The 21,572-nt window shown below is 45.7% G+C and overlaps 1 protein-coding gene across 2 annotated transcripts in view; it reads left to right on the top strand.

Moving 5' to 3' along the window:
- Positions 1-21,572, top strand: part of LOC121537621 (tyrosine-protein kinase RYK) — a 146,339-nt gene that overhangs the window by 98,652 nt on the left and 26,115 nt on the right. For both annotated transcript variants that reach the window (XM_041845206.2, XM_041845205.2), the window contains 3 exons: positions 9,226-9,312; positions 10,956-11,025; positions 15,690-15,822. In XM_041845206.2, coding sequence (XP_041701140.1) covers positions 9,226-9,312; positions 10,956-11,025; positions 15,690-15,822 — 290 coding nt within the window. The remainder of the gene's footprint in view (positions 1-9,225; positions 9,313-10,955; positions 11,026-15,689; positions 15,823-21,572) is intronic.

Here is a 21,572-nt window from a genome sequence, read left to right as displayed (position 1 = left end):
TACCAACTGAACCACGCTCTACCAACTGAACCACGCTCTACCAACTGAACCACGCTCTACCAACTGAACCACGCTCTACCAACTGAACCACGCTCTACCAACTGAACCACGCTCTACCAACTGAACCACGCTCTACCAACTGAACCACGCTCTACCAACTGAACCACGCTCTACCAACTGAACCACGCTCTACCAACTGAACCACGCTCTACCAACTGAACCACACGGGAGGAATAAGAAGGGTACAAATTGGTAGATGGGTAAAAAAAAAAGCATTGAATATCCCTTTGAGCATGGTGAAGTTATTAATTACACTTTGGATGGTGTATAAATGCACTCAGTCACTACAAAGATACAGGTGTCCTTCCTAACTCAATTGCCGCAGAGGAAGAAAACAGCTCAGGGATTTCACCATAAGGCCAATGGTACAGTGCCTTGCAAAAGTATTCATCCCCCTTGGCGTTCTTCCTGTTTTGTTGCATTACAACACTCCGCAGAGCTGGGCTTTATGGAAGAGTGGCCAGAAAAAAGCCATCGTTTAAAGAAAAAAATAAGCAAACACATTTGGTGTTCGCCAAAAGCCATGTGGGAGACTCCCCAAACATATGGAAGAAGGTACTCTGGTCAGATGAGACTAAAATTGAGCTTTTTGGCCATCAAGGGAAACGCTATGTCTAGTGTAATGTGCTAAACATGTTGGGTCTGGTCAGAGGCGGTCTCTGGTGTAATGGGTTAAACATGTTGGGTCTGGTCAGAGGCGGTCTCTGGTGTAATGTGCTAAACATGTTGGGTCTGGTCAGAGGCGGTCTCTGGTGTAATGTGCTAAACATGTTGGGTCTGGTCAGAGGCGGTCTCTGGTGTAATGGGTTAAACATGTTGGGTCTGGTCAGAGGCGGTCTCTGGTGTAATGTGCTAAACATGTTGGGTCTGGTCAGAGGCGGTCTCTGGTGTAATGGGTTAAACATGTTGGGTCTGGTCAGAGGCGGTCTCTGGTGTAATGGGTTAAACATGTTGGGTCTGGTCAGAGGCGGTCTCTGGTGTAATGGGTTAAACATGTTGGGTCTGGTCAGAGGCGGTCTCTGGTGTAATGGGTTAAACATGTTGGGTCTGGTCAGAGGCGGTCTCTGGTGTAATGGGTTAAACATGTTGGGTCTGGTCAGAGGCGGTCTCTGGTGTAATGGGTTAAACATGTTGGGTCTGGTCAGAGGCGGTCTCTGGTGTAATGGGTTAAACATGTTGGGTCTGGTCAGAGGCGGTCTCTGGTGTAATGGGTTAAACATGTTGGGTCTGGTCAGAGGCGGTCTCTGGTGTAATGGGTTAAACATGTTGGGTCTGGTCAGAGGCGGTCTCTGGTGTAAAGAGGCTGTACACTACTTCCAACGACCACATTACCTGCTGACACTAAGATTAGACATTGTGTGTGTTACCCACTGCCAGGCAAGCAGTGGTATACCTCTACTGACGGCGTCACAGAGAATACAAGAATACCTCTGGTGTTACTCATTGATGTAATAACGATGGTAGCTCTATCACGAAGAAGAGAACACTGTGTATCATATTCCAGTCTCAGGGAGTGCTATTACAACGTTCATCATTATCACCGCAGAACAGTAAGTTTTAAAAAAAAACATAAGTTCCCCCCTTGTTGCTTAAGTGTGAGTGAGAGAAGGAGCTGTCCAGCCAAGGTAACAAAGCCCCAGAGAGATGGCCCTTTCCTAATCTTTTTCAGGTTTTCTCGTTTTTTTGCTAAGTGTAATGAGCACATCGGAAATCACAGGAAAAACAGCAAGAAATAAATGTATACGTACAACATCAAGCCATGAGGAGATCTGGTCTGGTCTGGTCTGTTGAGGAGATGGCCCTGCCCTGGTCTAGTCTGTTGAGGAGATGGCCCCTGCCCTGGTCTGGTCTGTTGAGGACATGGCCCTGGTCTGGTCTGTTGTGGAGATGTCCCTGCCCTGGTCTAGTCTGTTGAGGAGATGGCCCTGCCCTGGTCTGGTCTGTTGAGGAGATGGCCCTGCCCTGGTCTGGTCTGTTGAGGAGATGGCCCTGCCCTGGTCTGGTCTGTTGAGGAGATGGCCCTGCCCTGGTCTGGTCTGTTGAGGAGATGGCCCTGCCCTGGTCTGGTCTGTTGAGGAGATGTCCCTGCCCTGGTCTGGTCTGTTGAGGAGATGGCCCTGCCCTGGTCTGGTCTGTTGAGGAGATGGCCCTGCCCTGGTCTGGTCTGTTGAGGAGGTATCAGGCTTTATCTGTTGCTACTGTTATGTGGTATAACAACTTTTGGTTATTTATTTTACACACAATACCCCATAATGACAAGGCGAAAACAGGTTTTTATACATTTCTGCAAATAAAATAAAACGTTTTCAGACCCTTTGCTGTGAGACTCTAAATTGAGCTCAGGTGCATCTTGTTACCATTGATCAGCCTTGAGATGTTTCTACAACTTGATTGGAGTCCACCTGTGGTAAATTCAATTGATTGGACATGATTTGGAAAGGCACACACCTGTCTATATAAGGTCCCACAGATGACAGTGCATGTCAGAGCAAAAACCAAGCCACGAGGTGGAAGGAATTGTCCATAGAGCTCCGGGACAGGATTGTGTCGAGGCACAGATCTGGGGAAGGGTACCAAAACATTTCTGCAGCATTGAAGGTCCCCAAGAACACAGTGGCCTCCATCATTCTTAAGTGGAAGACGTTTAGAACCACCAAGACTCTTCCTAGAGCTGGCCAACCGGCCAAACTGAGCAATCGGGGGAGAAGGGCCTTGGTCAGGGAGGTGACCAATAACTCGATGGTCACTCTGACAGAGCTCTAGAGTTCCTCTGTGGAGATGGGAGAACCTTCCAGAAGGACAACTATCTCTGCAGCACTTCACCAATCAGGCGTTTATGGTAGAGTTTTTTTTATTTTTTTTATTTCACCTTTATTTAACCAGGTAAGCCAGTTGAGAACAGGTTCTCATTTACAACTGCGACCTGGCCAAGATAAAGCAAAGTAGTGCAATAAAAACAACACAGAGTTACATATGGGGTAAAAAAAACATAAAGTCAGAAATACAACAGAAAATATATATACAGTGTGTGCAAATGTAGCAAGTTATGGAGGTAAGGCAATAAATAGGCTATAGTGCAAAATAATTACAATAGTATTAACACTGGAATGCTAGATGTGCAAGAGATTATGTGCAAATAGAGATACTGGGGTGCAAAAGAGCAAAATAAATAACAATATAGGGATGAGGTAGTTGGGTGGGCTAATTTCAGATGGGCTGTGTACAGGTGCAGTGAACGGTAAGGTGCTCTGACAACTGATGCTTAAAGTTATTGAGGGAGATAAGAGTCTCCAGCTTCAGAGATTTTTGCAATTCGTTCCAGTCATTGGCAGCAGAGAACTGGAAGGAATGGCGGCCAAAGGAGGTGTTGGCTTTGGGAATGACCAGAGAGATATACCTGCTGGAGCGCAGACTACGGGTGGGTGCTGCTATGGTGACCAATGAGCTAAGATAAGGCGGGGGTTTGCCTAGCAGTGATTTATAGATGGCCTGGAGCCAGTGGGTTTGACGACGAACATGTAGTGAGGACCAGCCAACAAGAGCGTACAGGTCACAGTGGTGGGTAGTGTATGGGGCTTTGGAGACAAAACGGATGGCACTGTGATAGACTACATCCAATTTGCTGAGTAGAGTGTTGGAGGCTATTTTGTAAGTGACATCGCCGAAGTCAAGGATCGGTAGGATAGTCAGTTTTACGAGGGCATGTTTGGCAGCATGAGTGAAGGAGGCTTTGTTGCGAAATAGGAAGCCGATTCTAGATTTAACTTTGGATTGGAGATTCTTTATGTGAGTCTGGAAGTTGAGTTTACAGTCTAACCAGACACCTAGATATTTGTAGTTGTCCACATACTCTAGGTCAGACCCGTCGAGAGTGGTGATTCTAGTCGGGTGGGCGGGTGCTAGCAGCGTTCGATTGAAAAGCATGCATTTAGTTTTACTAGTGTTTAAGAGCAGTTGAAGGCTACTGAAGGATTGTTGTATGGCATTGAAGCTCGTTTGGAGGCCAGATGGAAGCCACTCCTCAGTGAAATGCACATGACAGCCCGCTTGGAGTTCGCCAAAAGCCACCTAAAGGACTCAGACCATGAGAAACAAGATTCTCTGGTCTGATGAAACCAAGATTTAACTATTTGGCCTGAATGCCAAGCATCACGTCTGGAGGAAACCTGGCACCATCCCTACGGTGAAGCATGGTGGTGGCAGCATTATGCTGTGGGGATGTTGTTCAGCGGCAGCACCTCAGACTGGGTGGGGCGAAGGTTCACCTTCCAACAGGACAATGACCCTAAGCACACAGCCAAGACAACGCAGGAGTGGCTTCGGGACAAGTCTCTGAATGTCCTTGAGTGGCCCAGCCAGAGCCCGGACTTGAACCTGATCGAACATCTCTGGAGAGACCTGAAAATAGCTGTGCAGCGACGCTCCCCATCCAACCTGACAGAGCTGGAGAGGATCTACAGAGAAGAATGGGAGAAACTCCCCAAATACAGATGTGCCAAGCTTGTAGAGTCATACCCAAGAAGATTCGAGGCTTTAATCGCTGGTAAAGTTGCTTCAACAAAGTACTGAGTAAAGGGTCTTAATACTTATGTTAATGTGATATTTATTTTCTTTTATTTTATTACATTTGCAAACATTTCTAAAAACCTGTTTTTGCTTTGTCATTATGGGGTATTGTGTGTAGATTGATGAGGGTGGAAAAACTGTAACGTAACAAAATGTGGAAAAAGTCAAGGGGTCTGAATACTTCCTGAATGCACTGTAAAATTAGTTTATTTGGTGGCTTTTTTCAGACAGCCACAGACCACATTCAAAACCCTCAGGCACACTTCTCAACAAACAATGATACATATCAAAACCATAATGGACAGGCTTAATGTCTCCAAGGGCCTCTTTCCTCTGGCTGTGCCAGTCACAGAGACTTTCACGTAGAACTAATGATCTGTTGGACTCTTATACACCTTTCAAACAAGACGTTTTTCCTCTAACTTTAGCAGACTTTTCTTTATATATGAAAGAATGCTTTTAATGCTCCTTGATGCTGAGGCTTCATTGGCACGCATTACGCTCTTAAGCGCTTGATGGTTGCTAGGCAGCTCCCATTACTACTGTCCTCCTGTCAGTTCTAAACTTTGCATGTCACTTCACCCATTCACTGTTTTCTTAACCACAAATGGATGGATCCATAAAGAATTGCTGTGGGAATAAATATCACTGAATGGTGAAGACATTGTAATAAAGTAGGATAATCCAATTGTCATCCAATTGTTATAATACATTTGAAGCAATAGCTTCTCCTCCCATGTTTCATGAGCTGAAATAAAAAGATCCCAGAAAATGTTTCATACGAACAAAAAGCTTATTTCTCTCAAATTTTATGCACATTTGTTTACATCCCTGTTAGTGAACATTTCTCCTTTGCCAAGATTATCCTTCCACCTGACAGGTGTGGCATATCAAGAGCTGATTAAACAGCATGATAATTACACAGGTGCACCTTGTGCTGGGGACAATAAAAGGCCACTCTAAAATGTGCAGTTTTGTCACACAACACAATACCATATATGTCTCAAGTTTGAGGGCCTGTGCAATTGACATCCTTACTACAGGAATGTCCACCAGAGCTGTTGCCAGAGGATTGAAACTTAATTTCTCTACCATAAGCTGCCTCCGTCATTTTAGAGGATTTGGCAGTACGTCCAACCCGGCATCACAACCGCAGACCACGTGTAACGACGCCAGCCCAGGGACCTCCACATCCGGCTTCTTCACCTGCGGGATCGTCTGAGGGGGTGCTGAGGAGTATTTTTGTCTGTAATAAAGCCCTTTTTGTGGGGGAAAAAGTCGCTTGGTAACCTAAGCCTACTCCCGACCAAAAGCTGTAATTCGTCTTAATCAATCAATGTGATTTTGTGTCCCTGAATCTCCATCTCTGTATATTTGGTTAATTCTCTGACAAATAAGAGGAGTTGGTATAGCTCATCTATTTGTTAGCTTGTCTATCACTGATCAGAAACATTTACCGTATTTTCCGCACTATAAGGCGCACCGGAGTATAAGCCGCAGCAGCTAAATTGAATGATATTGAATGATGTGTACATATATAAGCCGCACTGGACTATAAGCTGCAGGTGTTTTAATGTTTAATTACCATATGTTAGGGTTCGTGCACAGAGGGGATTGTCGGGAAAGAGACAAACTGTCTCGCTCTCGTAATGTCTGTCTGTCTTGCTCTCGTTCTGTCTCTCGTTCTGTCTCTCATACCACTCTCGGTTCCACTTTTACTTTTGCGCGCTACCTGTCTCACTCTTTTCCGGCCTCCAGCTTTTCCTGCTGGAGCCCGCCGCTTAAAGGTGGGGGGGCGCGGACCGGTCATAGAGCCTATAGAGTTAAAGTTGGTGGACTGTAACCTGTAAAATCCATAGATTTAGGAGGTCTTCTAGTGGCCGTTAGCTGTAAAAATCCATAGATTAGCCGCACCGTTATATAAACCGCAGGGTCGAAAAATGGGAAAAAAGGCGCGGCTTATAGTCCGAAAAGTACGTTTTTTTTTTTCACCTTTATTTAACCAGGTAAGCCAGTTGAGAACAAGTTCTCATTTACAACTGCGACCTGGCCAAGATAAAGCAAAGCAGTGCGACTAAAAACAACACAGAGTTACATATGGGGTAAAACAAAACATGAAGTCAAAAATACAACAGAAAATATATATACAGTGTGTGCAAATGTAGCAAGTTATGGAGGTAAGGCAATAAATAGGCTATAGTGCAAAATAATTACAATTTAGTATTAACATTGGAATGCTAGATGTGCAAGAGATGATGTGCAAATAGAGATACTGGGGTGCAAATGAGCAAAAATAAATAACAATATAGGGATGAGGTAGTTGGGTGGGCTAATTTCAGATGGGCTGTTAATGTATGCTATAATGTAGCCTAAATCAAGTGTAGGCCTATTATTTTTGCTCGATCGGGTAAAGGCAACTCCTAAAGCCTGTGGATATGCATAGGTAATGAAATATGAACACCAGACTCACATGTTTTTGAAAGTATAGATTGCTATTATTTTCTATCTGTATCATGATGAAGATACACTCAATGTAAGACCCTACGCCTTCTCCCTAAAAAAGCAGAGTGAGGTTAGGAAAGAGATTAAATGTTGCAACAACAAAAAAAAAGCATGGGCTTACCTTGGGCTCTGTTTCAAAATATCACTTTTATATTAGTGATTCCACACGTTGCCGTGACGCAAGTTGTGTGGGAATAATATTGTGTGTTGACTGTGGTCAGGGTAGCCTAAGTGTGTCTTGTCTGTTTAATTAACAAAATAACTATTGATTTTATGTGCATATAGGTAATGCACAGATCAGTAACATCATTAAACTCAAAATATGCCAGTCTATTCTTTTGAAAATACATTTTACATTAGTCTTGTGTTTCTTAGGACCTGCCTAATTAATAATGTGTTTCTTTGTGATCGTGTACATTCAATGGATTTATAAAAAATAGACATCCACCCACATCGGCCCACGTCTACTCCCACTCCTAAACTTGCCGGCATGTGCACGGGAGATATAAAAGGTTTATCCCGGCAATGATGTGGTAAAAATGGGACTATAAATTTGGATCTACGAAAACATTGCCAGATGATTATTATTTTTTCTCCAGCCAACATAACATTTCTGTATAGGGTATTAGTTTAGGATATTATAGAGGACCTAGTACAGAGCCCTGGGGGACACCAGTAGTGAGACATTATGGAGGACCTAGGACAGAGCCCTGAGGGACACCAGTAGTAGTGAGACATTAAAGAGGACCTAGTACCGAGCCCTGGGGGACACTAGTAGTGAGACATTAAAGAGGACCTAGTACAGAGCCCTGGGGGACACCAGTAGTGAGACATTAAAGAGGACCTAGTACCGAGCCCTGGGGGACACCAGTAGTGAGACATTAAAGAGGACCTAGTACCTAGCCCTGGGGGACACTAGTAGTGAGACATTATAGAGGACCTAGTACCAAGCCCTGAGGGACACCAGTAGTAGTGAGACATTAAAGAGGACCTAGTACCGAGCCCTGGGGGACATTAGTAGTGAGACATTATAGAGGACCTAGTACCGAGCCCTGAGGGACACCAGTAGTAGTGAGACATTAAAGAGGACCTAGTACCGAGCCCTGGGGGACACTAGTAGTGAGACATTAAAGAGGACCTAGTACCGAGCCCTGGGAGACACTAGTAGTGAGACATTAAAGAGGACCTAGTACCGAGCCCTGGGGGACACTAGTAGTGAGACATTAAAGAGGACCTAGTACCTAGCCCTGGGGGACACTAGTAGTGAGACATTATAGAGGACCTAGTACCTAGCCCTGGGGGACACTAGTAGTGAGACATTAAAGAGGACCTAGTACCTAGCCCTGGGGGACACTAGTAGTGAGACATTAAAGAGGACCTAGTACCTAGCCCTGGGGGACACTAGTAGTGAGACATTATAGAGGTCCTAGTACCGAGCCCTGGGGGACACTAGTAGTGAGACATTAAAGAGGACCTAGTACCTAGCCCTGGGGGACACTAGTAGTGAGACATTAAAGAGGACCTAGTACCTAGCCCTGGGGGACACTAGTAGTGAGACATTAAAGAGGACCTAGTACCTAGCCCTGGGGGACACTAGTAGTGAGACATTATAGAGGACCTAGTACCTAGCCCTGGGAGACACTAGTAGTGAGACATTATAGAGGTCCTAGTACCGAGCCCTGGGGGACACCAGTAGTGAGACATTAAAGAGGACCTAGTACCTAGCCCTGGGGGACACTAGTAGTGAGACATTATAGAGGTCCTAGTACCGAGCCCTGAGGGACACCAGTAGTAGTGAGACATTAAAGAGGACCTAGTACCTAGCCCTGGGGGACACTAGTAGTGAGACATTATAGAGGTCCTAGTACCGAGCCCTGAGGGACACCAGTAGTAGTGAGACATTAAAGAGGACCTAGTACCGAGCCCTGGGGGACACTAGTAGTGAGACATTAAAGAGGACCTAGTACCGAGCCCTGGGGGACACTAGTAGTGAGACATTAAAGAGGACCTAGGACAGAGCCCTGGGGTACACCAGTAGTGAGACATTATAGAGGACCTTTTCCTCTAATAAAATATGTGCTCTTCTTTCTTTCACAGGAACGTTTGGCCGCATTTTCCACGGTGTTCTATTGGACGAGAAGGACCCAGCCAAGGAGAAGCAGTGCTTTGTGAAGACTGTGAAAGGTACGCAGTCATCCATTCCCTCATCACTGCCAGCAACCCATTCATTCCCCTGTCACTGCTTCTGCTACTTCGCTCCAGTGTTACAAGCATTGTTTTCTCACCGTAAATTGAAACATTATGCTGTGAAGTTGATGTAACATTCCCCACCATCTTCCTTTCATGGGCGTCTTGTGTTGGCTTGAGGTCCCTGACTATACTGTGCCATCTGATCTGATTCTACCAAGTTGCTATGTCTATCTTACCTCTATGTTGGCTGATGGGTTGAATTTCCCACCAGTTTGCATAAACACATATCGCCTTAACTCATTATTTCCTTTGCATGTGAATGGTCTGCTGGTGATGCTGAGAAACAGCTCTTAGTTTGGGCTGTTCTCTAATTCCATCAGACCATAAGGTTAACCCAAGGCTATGGGGTTAGGGTTAGATGTGTTAAGGCGAACTCTAACCTCTTTGACCACTTGACTCCTCTCTAAAACTCAACAGGGGTTGCATGATTCAAGGTGCCAGGAAATGTTATCAATGCGCAAGTGTACGTTTTGAGGCGCGTCGCTGCCTCGTAGTGAACGCACGGCAGGTGGAATAACAGGTTGAGGTAACCGCCATACAGTCCACACAGTCTCTCCTTCCCACAGACATTCTCAGGTTCATGTGTCCCTCCCAGCTGACCTTTGCCCTCTAGCTTCTCTAGCCATTCAATGTTTGTCCAGGGTGGGGTGGATACCAGAACATGAACAATGTGCCCACCACCAAGCCAATCATACCAGGGTCCTGCTTTGTCGTCCTCCTCTTCCTCCCAGCAGGCCCCGAGGGCAGGAAGCAAGCCTGCTTCTCAGAAGGCCTCTCCCTCTCTCCCAGATTAAACAGATATGGGTTCAAATAGTATTCAAAATCACTTCAAATACTTTATCTGGGCTTTATTGAGCTTAGCTCAATAGAATTGGAACCAATAGAATAAGTTGCAAGGGTTCAAACCCCGCCCATGTGACACTTCAGGCAGACTAGAGTAAATTGGGAAATGTATTGAACGATTTTAAATACTAATAGAACCCAGATCTGGGCCTCTGTGCAGCTTGGCAAGGGTCAATCGAGCGTCTCTGAGTTTCCAACTAAAGATGATATAAATCTCACAGGAAGCCCTGACTGGTGCCGTTCTCTGAGAATAGAATGGTGTGTTCGGGGAGGGTTGTTAGACTGTTAGATGACCTTTTTATTCTTATATTTTGTTTCGTTTGGTCAGGAGGAATGTTCATGGCTCATCTTGGCCAAGAAGGTTTAGGTCCTTACAGCAGTGATCTACTGAGTGGTTTTTGGGGTCCAAAACTTAAGTTGGGTGTTCTTCAAAACGGCAACAAATCCCCAGATTTCTGCTCTGGAATTTCTACTACTAAACTACTAAATGTATAAACTGCTAAACTACTAAACTTATAACCTACTAAACGTATAACCTACTAAACGTATAAACTACTAAACGTATAAACTACTAAACGTATAAACTACTAAACTGAACTTATAACCTACTAAACTTATAAACTACTAAACTACTAAACTTATAAACTTAAACTACTAAACTTCTCTCGCCTTCTCTTTTGTCCTTCCTTCTCTCATTTGCTCTTTCTCTTTCACTCTCTTCTCTCGTTCATTAGACCATGCATCTGAGGTGCAGGTGACCATGATGCTGACGGAGAGCTGTAAACTACGAGGACTTCATCACAGGTAATCAATCAATAAATCAAATTTTTCAGCCTTGAGACAATTGAGATATGGATTGTGTATGTTTGCCATTCAGAGGGTGAATGGGAAAGGCAAAATATTAAAGTGCCTTTGAACGGGGTATGGGAGTAGGTGCCAGGTGCACCGGTTTGAGGGTGTCAAGAACTACAACACTGCTGGGTTTTTCACGTGGGAAGCATTGGAGTCAACTGTGGGAAGCATTGGAGTCAACATGGACCAGCATCCCTGCGTAACGCTTTCGACACCTTTTAGTCCATGCCACGACAAATTGTGGCTGTTCTGAGGGCAAAAGGGGGTGCAACTCAATATTAGGAAGGTGTTCCTAATGTTTTGTACACTCAGTGTATACTACAATACACTCACCATAGGCTGGCCCGTAGCTTCCTTGTTTGTTTATTTTGACATGTCATGCATGACCAGACAATAGACATACCTTACAGGAAGTCAGTGTGTTATGCAATGATTCCACTGTCTTTCAACTGTCTGCTCAGCAATGACTGTCATCATCCCACGCATTCATTCTAATTCTATGGTCATAACAACCGAATTTCCCCTCAACTGTCCTTCTACCCCAACCTCCCCCACCCCTCCATAAAAAAAATAAAAAAATAAAAATAAAAAATAAATTATGGTTGTCCCTCTTGCTGAATTGAATGCACCAATTTGTAAGTCGCTCTGGATAAGAGCGTCTGCTAAATGATGTAAATGTAACTGGAAACTACCTTGGACCCTGTTGAAAGAGTCACCTTGCACAGGGTTCTCAATAGATTTCCCCACACTAAAGATTACTTATTATAAAATGGGTAGTTTGGATCCTGATTGGCTGAATTTCATTGAATTTATTTGGGTAAAACAAACATTTTGTTTTTATACATTTTTGTATTGTTATTATGATTATTTTTTATTAAAACACTTGTTTCCAAAGTGGTCTTCAAACAGCAGTCCAGCCGTGACGATACAGTATTCCACCGCTATGAGGTAAACAACCTCTCTTCCCTGAACTAGGCGCTACCATGGAAACCTGTTGAGAGGATCCCAGCACCACTTTTCATAGGCTTCTCACACTAAAAGTTGCATCATTTTCTCTTAGGTTGTTCCTCGTTCTGTGAAACCCCTAGATTGTCTGTACATAGGTTTGCTATGACTGGAACATTTCTTAGAAAAAGAAAAGCCACACACACACACACTAGTATCGCCAATTAATTGACCAACGTTACGACAGTCAGCTGTCTTCAAGGGTGCTGCAGTCACTTCCCACAACACCTCTGGGCATTGAACCGCTTTCGCGCATGTGTATTAGTGCTTAACATTTAATAAAAAAATGTGTGTGGAACGAACTGAAGACGGGACAGCCTAGCGTTCGTGTGGTCTGTTTCGGCCGTAACATGGACTCTTAACAATGTAATAAAACGTTTGAAGCTCCTTGCTGAAACTAGCGAATGAGTCTTCGGTTGCCTAGAATACCGTAGTACAGTTTTATATGATACTACCAACTTTTTCAGCCCTACCGATCTAAAGAACCCGCTGGCGCCTGGTATAAAATGTTTATAAAGTCAGTTTTGCTTATAAATTCAGTTGGTTTTTAGAGAACGTTTAGAAAATGGGAACAAGTGTCGGGGGGACGGGGCCAACCGGATGCTAAGCCACAAAGAAAATGTTTTGCTGTGGTATCGAGTCAGAAAAACACACATGCTCGTTGCTCACATGGAGCCCGTAAAATGATGGTATGAAATAAACCAAAACTTGTTTCTCACAATAGTAGCAGGTTGTGAAATCTACAAATAACATTTACACTCTGAGAATGACAACAGTAAATTACTGTAATTAATACATGCATTAACAGAAATTAATGTAACCAAATGACAGAGATTAACGGTAAATTGCCTGTTTTACGAACGGTAGGTTACCACATGGGCATTCATAAAAGTGCATTGTGGGCCGGCACCATATAGCCTAGGCTACTATTCTACTTTGTGGGGACAGGAGGGCGGCCATTTTTTTTTTGTGTCACCTACGGCGGCATATCGGCCAGGACCGTGCATGATCAGCGTTGATTAGTCTATAAATTAAGACAAGATTCCGTATCAAATTATACCATGCCGGGTTGGAGAGGACTGGCCCATTGTCCATTTGACACAACATTAGCCCATTTATAGTCCTCAGAGCCAGAACAACCTTGTCCCCACTGCTGTTGAATAATTATTAATGAATAGTCCGACACATCCAACCTTTTTAAAAGAAGACGGATGTATTTATTTACTAGCAAGCAATGAAAACGTATTGTATTAAAGAAAGTCCACACATTAAACGTATTTATTTTAAAAACTAAAGTGCCATAGTCGATAGCGTTCTACACCTCCGCGTCTAGCGGATAGCTGCTGGAGCGTTCTACACCTCCGCGTCTAGCGGATAGCTGCTGGAGCGTTCTACACCTCCGCGTCTAGCGGATAGCTGCTGGAGCGTTCTACACCTCCGCATCTAGCGGATAGCTGCTGGAGCGTTCTACACCTCCGCGTCTAGCGGATAGCTGCTGGAGCGTTCTACACCTCCGCGTCTAGCGGATAGCTGCTGGAGCGTTCCACCTCCGCATCTAGCGGATAGCTGCTGGAGCGTTCTACACCTCCGCGTCTAGCGGATAGCTGCTGGAGCGTTCTACACCTCCGCGTCTAGCGGATAGCTGCTGGAGCGTTCTACACCTCCGCGTCTAGCGGATAGCTGCTGGAGCGTTCTACACCTCCGCGTCTAGCGGATAGCTGCTGGAGCGTTCTACACCCTCCGCGCTAGCGGATAGCTGCTGGAGCGTTCTACACCTCCGCGTCTAGCGGATAGCTGCTGAGCGTTCTACACCTCCGCGTCTAGCGGATAGCTGCTGGAGCGTTCTACACCTCCGTCTAGCGGATAGCTGCTGGAGCGTTCTACACCTCCGCGTCTAGCGGATAGCTGCTGGAGCGTTCTACACCTCCGCGTCTAGCGGATAGCTGCTGGAGCGTTCTACACCTCCCGCGTCTAGCGGATAGCTGCTGGAGCGTTCTACACCTCCGCGTCCTAGCGGATAGCTGCTGGAGCGTTCTACACCTCCGCGTCTAGCGGATAGCTGCTGGAGCGTTCTCCACCTCCGCGTCTAGCGGATAGCTGCTGGAGCGTTCTACACCTCCGCGTCTAGCGGATAGCTGCTGGAGCGTTCTACACTTCGGCGCTAGCGGATAGCTGCTGGAGCGTTCTACACCTCGCGTCTAGCGGATAGCTGCTGGGCGTTCTACACCTCCGCGTCTAGCGGATAGCTGCTGGGCGTTCTACACCTCCGCGTCTAGCGGATAGCTGCTGGAGCGTTCTACACCTCCGCATCTAGCGGATAGCTGCTGGAGCGTTCTACACCTCCGCGTCTAGCGGATAGCTGCTGGAGCGTTCTACACCTCCGCGTCTAGCGGATAGCTGCTGGGCGTTCTACACCTCCGCGTCTAGCGGATAGCTGCTGGAGCGTTCTACACCTCCGCGTCTAGCGGATAGCTGCTGGAGCGTTCTACACCTTCGCGTCTAGCGGATAGCTGCTGGAGCGTTCTACACCTCCGCGTCTAGCGGATAGCTGCTGGAGCGTTCTACACCTCCGCGTCTAGCGGATAGCTGCTGAGCGTTCTACACCTCCGCCTAGCGGATAGCTGCTGGAGCGTTCTACACCTCCGCATCTAGCGGATAGCTGCTGGAGCGTTCTACACCTCCGCGTCTAGCGGATAGCTGCTGGAGCGTTCTACACCTCCGCGTCTAGCGGATAGCTGCTGGAGCGTTCTACACCTCCGCGTCTAGCGGATAGCTGCTGGAGCGTTCTACACCTCCGCGTCTAGCGGATAGCTGCTGGAGCGTTCTACACCTCCGCGTCTAGCGGATAGCTGCTGGAGCGTTCTACACCTCCGCGTCTAGCGGATAGCTGCTGGAGCGTTCTACACCTCCGCGTCTAGCGGATAGCTGCTGGAGCATCAGAGGACAGTTGGAAAGAGGAGGATATGTACAACGTTTAAAAGACAGACTAAAGTTAGCAAAACAATTGCTTATAATCATTAGTAAACATTCCTGCTGTTAGGTAAAGTTTATCAACATGAAAATAAAGTTTAATACAAATACAATAAATCCTAAAATGAATGTAGGCATATTTAAACTGTTTTGACAGTTATTTAGATCCATGATGGTCTTCGTCCGTTACCGTCAGTTACCGTCAGTTACCGTCACAGCCCCACGTGTGTGATTATGTGAAAGCCGTGTCAGTTCACCACGCTGGGCCCACACCTTCCTCTTTTTTTCCCCCCCTGAGGTCAGGTGGTCATAATGTTCTTCAAGACACTTCCTCCTTAATCTGACAGCCACCACTGTTACATGCTATATTATTATTATTACTATGATATGTGTTTTGTCTGGGGTGTTGGGAAAGACAGAAAACAACACATTTCCGTTTTAACCTTGCTAGATAGGTTACTGGATTCAACAGGTAATGAGACACACACCTGGATCAGTTGTCCATACGTTTCAGTAATGCGTTATCTTGCTCTCTCTCCACCCCCTCCCAGAAACATGCTACCCATTATCAGTCACGTTGAATACTTCTGCTAGATAGACCAGTTATGTGCAGTGTGTTACCCTCCCTCTCTGTCCTCCAGGAACCTGCTCCCCATCAGTCACGTGTGTACAGAGGAAGGGGAGAAGCCCATGGTACTGCTGCCCTTTATGAACTGGGGTAACCTCAAACTGTTCCTGAGACAGTGCAAGCTGGCCGAGGCCAACAACCCACAGGTGAGTCCCTAACCCTGGCTCCGGCCTACTGTCATCCTACCGTTGTCCTATCGTTGTACTACAGTCATCCTACCGTCGTCCTACTATTGTACTACCGTCGTCCTACCATTATACTACAGTCATCCTACCATTGTCCTACCGTTGTACTACAGTCATCCTACCGTTGTACTACCGTCGTCTTACCATTATACTACAGTCATCCTACCATTGTCCTACCGTTGTACTACAGTCATCCTACCATTGTACTACCGTCGTCCTACCATCGTCCTACCGTTGTACTACAGTCATCCTACCGTCGTCCTACCGTTGTACTACAGTCATCCTACCGTCGTCCTACGGTACACATATTAATGTCTGCTCCGGCTAAAACATGTCATTGTCATCCCATCAACAGAATAGCGGGGGAAATAACCTGATAGTTAATGTTAGATGTATAATATATGTGTATAAGTCATGTGCGCATACATTTTTACGTATGGGTGGTCCCGGGGATTGAACCCACTACCCTGGCGTTACAAGCGCCGTGCTCTACCAATTGAGCTACAGAGGACCGCGTATGACCATGTATGATTTGATACGTTCAGACATTACCTTTTAACATTTTCCTCCTAGCGTTACAGCTAAACAGTTGCTGCTGTATTTCCTCTAACCCTGTGATAGTGTTACACAGAACAATACATTGTTTTAAAGCAGTTAGGCATCAACTGACACCAACCAATAACCAGGCCCGTAAAGTCTGTCAGGGGTTTTAATGTAGTGTGTATTAAGCTGAAGCTCAGGGCAGAGACTGTTTCCCCATGAGGAGACAATCACCCCATTGTGCTCGGTAACCCCAGGGGTCCTTTAATCCCTTGGCATAGGCGTCCTCTGAGATGCCTGTTATGTAAATTTGTATTTGGCAAATACACGTGTTTAGCAGATGTTATTGCGGGTATAGCGAAATGCTTGTGCTTCTAGCTCCGACAGTGCAGTAATATCTAATAAGTGATATCTAACAATTTCACAACATATACCCAATACAGATACAGTAGAATATTGTGGAATGCAGTATATACAGTTGAAGTTGGAAGTTTACATACACTTAGGTTGGAGTCATTAAAACTCATTTTTCAACCACTCCACACATTTCTTGTTAACAAACTATAGTTTTGGCAAGTCGGTTAGGACATCTACTTTGTGCATGACACAAGTAATTTTCCAACAATTGTTTACAGACAGATTATTTCACTTATAATTCACTGTATCACAATTCCAGTGGGTCAAAAGTTTACATACTAAGTTGACTGTGCCTTGAAACAGCTTGGAAAATTCCAGAAAATGAAGTCATGGCTTTAGAAGCTTCTGATAGGCTAATTGACATAATTTGAGTCAATTGGAGGTGCACCTGTGGATGTATTTCAAGGCCTACCTTCAAACTCAGTGCCTCTTTGCTTGACATCATGGGAAAATCTAAAGAAATCAGCCAAGTCTGGTTCATCCTTGGGAGCAATTTCCAAACGCCTGAAGGTACCACGTTAATCTGTACAAACAATAGTACGCAAGTATAAACACCATGGGACCACGCAGCCGTCATACCGCTCTGGAAGGAGACACGTTCTGTCTCCTAGGGATGAACGTACTTTGGTACGAAAAGTGCAAATCAATCCCAGAACAACAGCAAAGGACCTTGTGAAGTTGCTGGAGGAAACAGGTACAAAAGTATCTATATCCACAGTAAAACGAATCCTATGTTGACATAACCTGAAAGACCGCTCAGCAAGGAAGAAGCTACTGCTCCAAAACCGCCATAAAAAAGCCAGACTACGGTTTGCAACTGCACATGGGGACAAAGATCGTACTTTTTGGAGAAATGTCCTCTAGTCTGAAAATAGAACTGTTTGGCCATAATGACCATCGTTATGTTTGGAGGAAAAAGGGGGTTGCTTGCAAGCCGAAGAACACCATCTCAACGGTGAAGCACGGGGTGGCAGCATCATGCTGTGGGGGTGCTTTGCTGCAGGAGGGACTGGTGCACTTCACAAAATAGATGGCATCATGAGGAAGGAAAATGATGTGGATATATTGAAGCAACATCTCAAGACATCAGTCAGGAAGTTAAAGTTTGGTTGCAAATGGGTCTTCCAAATGGACAATGACCCCAAGCATACTTCCAACGTTGTGGCAAAATGGCTTAAGGATAACAAAGTCAAGGTATTGGACTGGCCATCACAAAGCCCTGACCTCAATCCTATAGAACATTTGTGGGCAGAACTGAAAAAGCGTGTGCGAGCAAGGAGGCCTACAAACCTGACTCAGTTACATCAGCTCTGTCAGGAGGAATGGGCCAAAATTCACCCAACTTATTGTGGGAAGCTTGTGGAAGGCTACCCAAAACGTTTGACCCAAGTTAAACAATTGAAAGGCAATGCTACCAAATACTAATTGAGTGTATGTAAACTTCTGACCCACTGGGAATGTGATGAAAGAAATAAAAGCTGAAATAAATCATTCTCTCTACTATTATTCTGACATTTCACGTTCTTAAAATAAAGTTGTGATCCTAACTGACCTAAGACAGGGAATTTTTACTAGGATTAAATGTCAGGAAATGTGAAAAACTGAGTTTAAATGTATTTGGATAAGGTGTATGTAAACTTCCGACTTCAACTGTACATATGAGATGAGTAGTGCAAGATATGGAAACATTATTAAAGTGACTAGTGTTCCATTTCTTAAAGTGGCCAGTGATTTCAATAGGCAGCAGCAGCCTCTAATGTACTAGTGATGGCTATTTAACAGTCTGATGGCCTTGAGATAGAAGCTGTTTTTCATTCTCTTGGTCCCGGCTTTGATGCACCTGTACTGACCTCGCCTTCTGGATGATAGCGGGGTGAACAGGCAGTGGCTCGGGTGGTTGATGTCCTTGATGATCTTTTTGGCCTTCCTGTGACATCGGGTGCTGTAGGTGTCTTGGAGGGCGGGTAGTTTGCCCCCGGTAATGCGTTCGGCAGACCGCACCACCCTCTGGAGAGCCCTGTGGTTGCGGGCGGTGCAGTTGCCGTACCAGGCGGCGATTCAGCCCGATAGGATGCTTTCAATTGTGCATCTGTATAAGTTTCTTAGGGATTTAGGTGCCAAGCCAAATTTCTTCAGCCTCCCGAGGTTGAAGATGCTCTGTTGCGCCGCCTTCACCACACTGTCTGCGTGGGTGGACCATTTCAGTTTGTCAGTGATGTGTACGCCAAGGAACTTGAAGCTTTCCACCTTCTCCACTGCGGTCCCGTTGATGTGGATTCCTGAAGTCCACGATCATCTCCTTTGTTTTGTTGACATTGAGTGAGAGGTTATTTTCCTGGCACCACACTCCCAGAGCCCTCACCTCCTCCCTGTAGGCGGTCTCGTCATTGTTGGGAATCAAGCCTACTACTGTTGTGTCGTCTGCAAACTTGATGATTGAGTTGGAGGTGTGCTTGGCCACGCAGTCATGGGTGAACAGGGAGTACAGGAGGGGGCTGAGCACACACCCTTGTGGGGCCCCCGTGTTGAGGATCAGCGTTGTGGAGGTGTTGTTTCCTACCTTCACCACCTGGGGGCGGCCCGTCAGGTAGTCCAGGACCCAGTTGCACAGTGCGGGGTTCAGACCCAGGGCCTCAAGCTTAATGATGAGCTTGGCGGGTACTATGGTGTTGAATGCTGAGCTATAGTCAATGAACAGCATTCTTACATAGGTATTCCTCTTCTCCAGATGGGATAGGGCAGTGTGCAGTGTGATGGCGATTGCATCGTCTGTGGATTTATTGGGGCGGTAACAAATTGAAGTGGGTCTAGGGTGACAGGTAAGGTAGAGTTAATATGATCCTTGACTAGTCTCTTAAAGCACTTCATGATGACAGAGGTGAGTGCTACGGGGCGATAGTCATTTAGTTCAGTTACCTTTGCTTTCTTGGGTACAGGAAGAATGGTGGCCATCTTGAAGCATGTGGGGACAGCAGACTGGGAAAGGGAGAGATTGAATATGTCTGTGAACACACCAGCCAGCTGGTCTGCGCATGCTCTGAGGACGCGGCTAGGGATGCCGTCTGGGCCGGCAGCCTTGCGGGGGTTAACATGCTTAAATGTCTTACTCATGTCGGCCATGGAGAAGGAGAGGCCACAGTCCTTGGTAGTGGGCCTCGTCAGTGGCACTGTGTTTTCCTCAAAGCGGGCGAAGAAGGTGTTTAGCTTGTCTGGGAGCAAGACGTCGGTGTCGGCGACGGCGACGTGGCTGGTTTTCCCTTTGTAGTCCGTGATTGTCTGTAGACCCTGCCACATACGTCTCGTGTCTGAGCCGTTGAATTGCGACTCCACTTTGTCTCTATACTGACGTTTTGCCAGTTTAATTGCCTTGCGGAGTGAATAACTACACTGTTTGTATTCTGCCATATTCCCAGTCACCTTGCCATGGTTAAATGCGGTGGTTCGTGCTTTCAGTTTTGCGCGAATGCTGCCATCTATCCACGGTTTCTGGTTAGGGTAGGTTTTAATAGTCACAGTTTTAATAGTCGCACTAATCAGCCTTGAACGCAGTGAGTGAACACACACACACACACATACACAAACAAACAAACAGACATAAACACACACACACATTCCTCTTTCAAACCAGGAGACCGAAGCTTTGTTTAAGGTGCAGCAGAAAAAAACATACCGAATAATTTTCCATCACAAGATAAAGCTTTCTGCTCCATCACTGTTGTGCTTTTGGGATAACTCATCACCACCACCAGCGCTTTGAATTCCCCATCCATCCATCCATCCATCCTCTCTATATATTCTTTAGGTTATTGTATTGGGCTGACAGATATACTCATGGAGTTGTTTTCCCCTCGTGCTGGTGTAATAAACATGAAGACCTACACTGAGTGAACAAAACATTAGGAACACCTGCTCTTTCCTTTGACATAGACTGACCAGGTGAATCCATGTGAAAGCTATTATGCCTTATTGATGTCACTTGTTAAATCCACTTCAATCAGTGTAGACGAAGGGGAGGAGACAGGTTAAAGAAGGATTTTTAAGCCTTGAGACAACTGAGACATGGATTGTGTATGTGAGCCATTCAGAGGGTGAATGGGCAAGACAAAATATTGAAGTGCCTTTGAACCGGGTATGATAGTAGGTGCCAGGTGCACCGGTTTGAGTCTGTCAAGAACTGCAACGCTGCTGGGTTTTTCACGCTCAACTGTTTCCCGTGTGTATCAAGAATGGTCCTCCACCCAAAGGACATCCAGCCAACTTGACACAACTGTGCATTGGAGTCAACATGGGCCAGCATCCCTGGGGAACGCTTTCGACACCTTGTAGAGTCCATGCCCCGACGAATTGAGGCTGTTCTGAGGGATAAAGGGAAGGTGCTCTTAATGTTTTCTTCAGTCAGTGTATATCATTGGTATAACATTAGAGGGAGACTGAGTCTACATCCCAAATGGTACCCTATTTCCTATATACTACACTACTTTTGACCATGGGCTTTGGTCAAAAGTGGTGCACTAATATACAGAATATAAGGCACCTTGAAGTGTCTGGAAAACACTGAGGGAGCATAGCATTACTGCAGTCTCTAGCGTAGCATTACTGCAGTCTCTGGCGTAGCATTACTGCAGTCTCTAGCATAGCATTACTGCAGTCTCTAGCGTAGCATTACTGCAGTCTCTAGCGTAGCATTACTGCAGTCTCTGGCGTAGCATTACTGCAGTCTCTGGCGTAGCATTACTGCAGTCTCTAGCGTAGCA

This window comes from Coregonus clupeaformis, chromosome 11, assembly GCF_020615455.1.
Source record: "Coregonus clupeaformis isolate EN_2021a chromosome 11, ASM2061545v1, whole genome shotgun sequence".
Lineage (NCBI taxonomy): Eukaryota > Metazoa > Chordata > Actinopteri > Salmoniformes > Salmonidae > Coregonus > Coregonus clupeaformis.
Note: the sequence above shows the minus strand (reverse complement) of the source record. Positions and strands in the feature narration are given on the sequence as shown.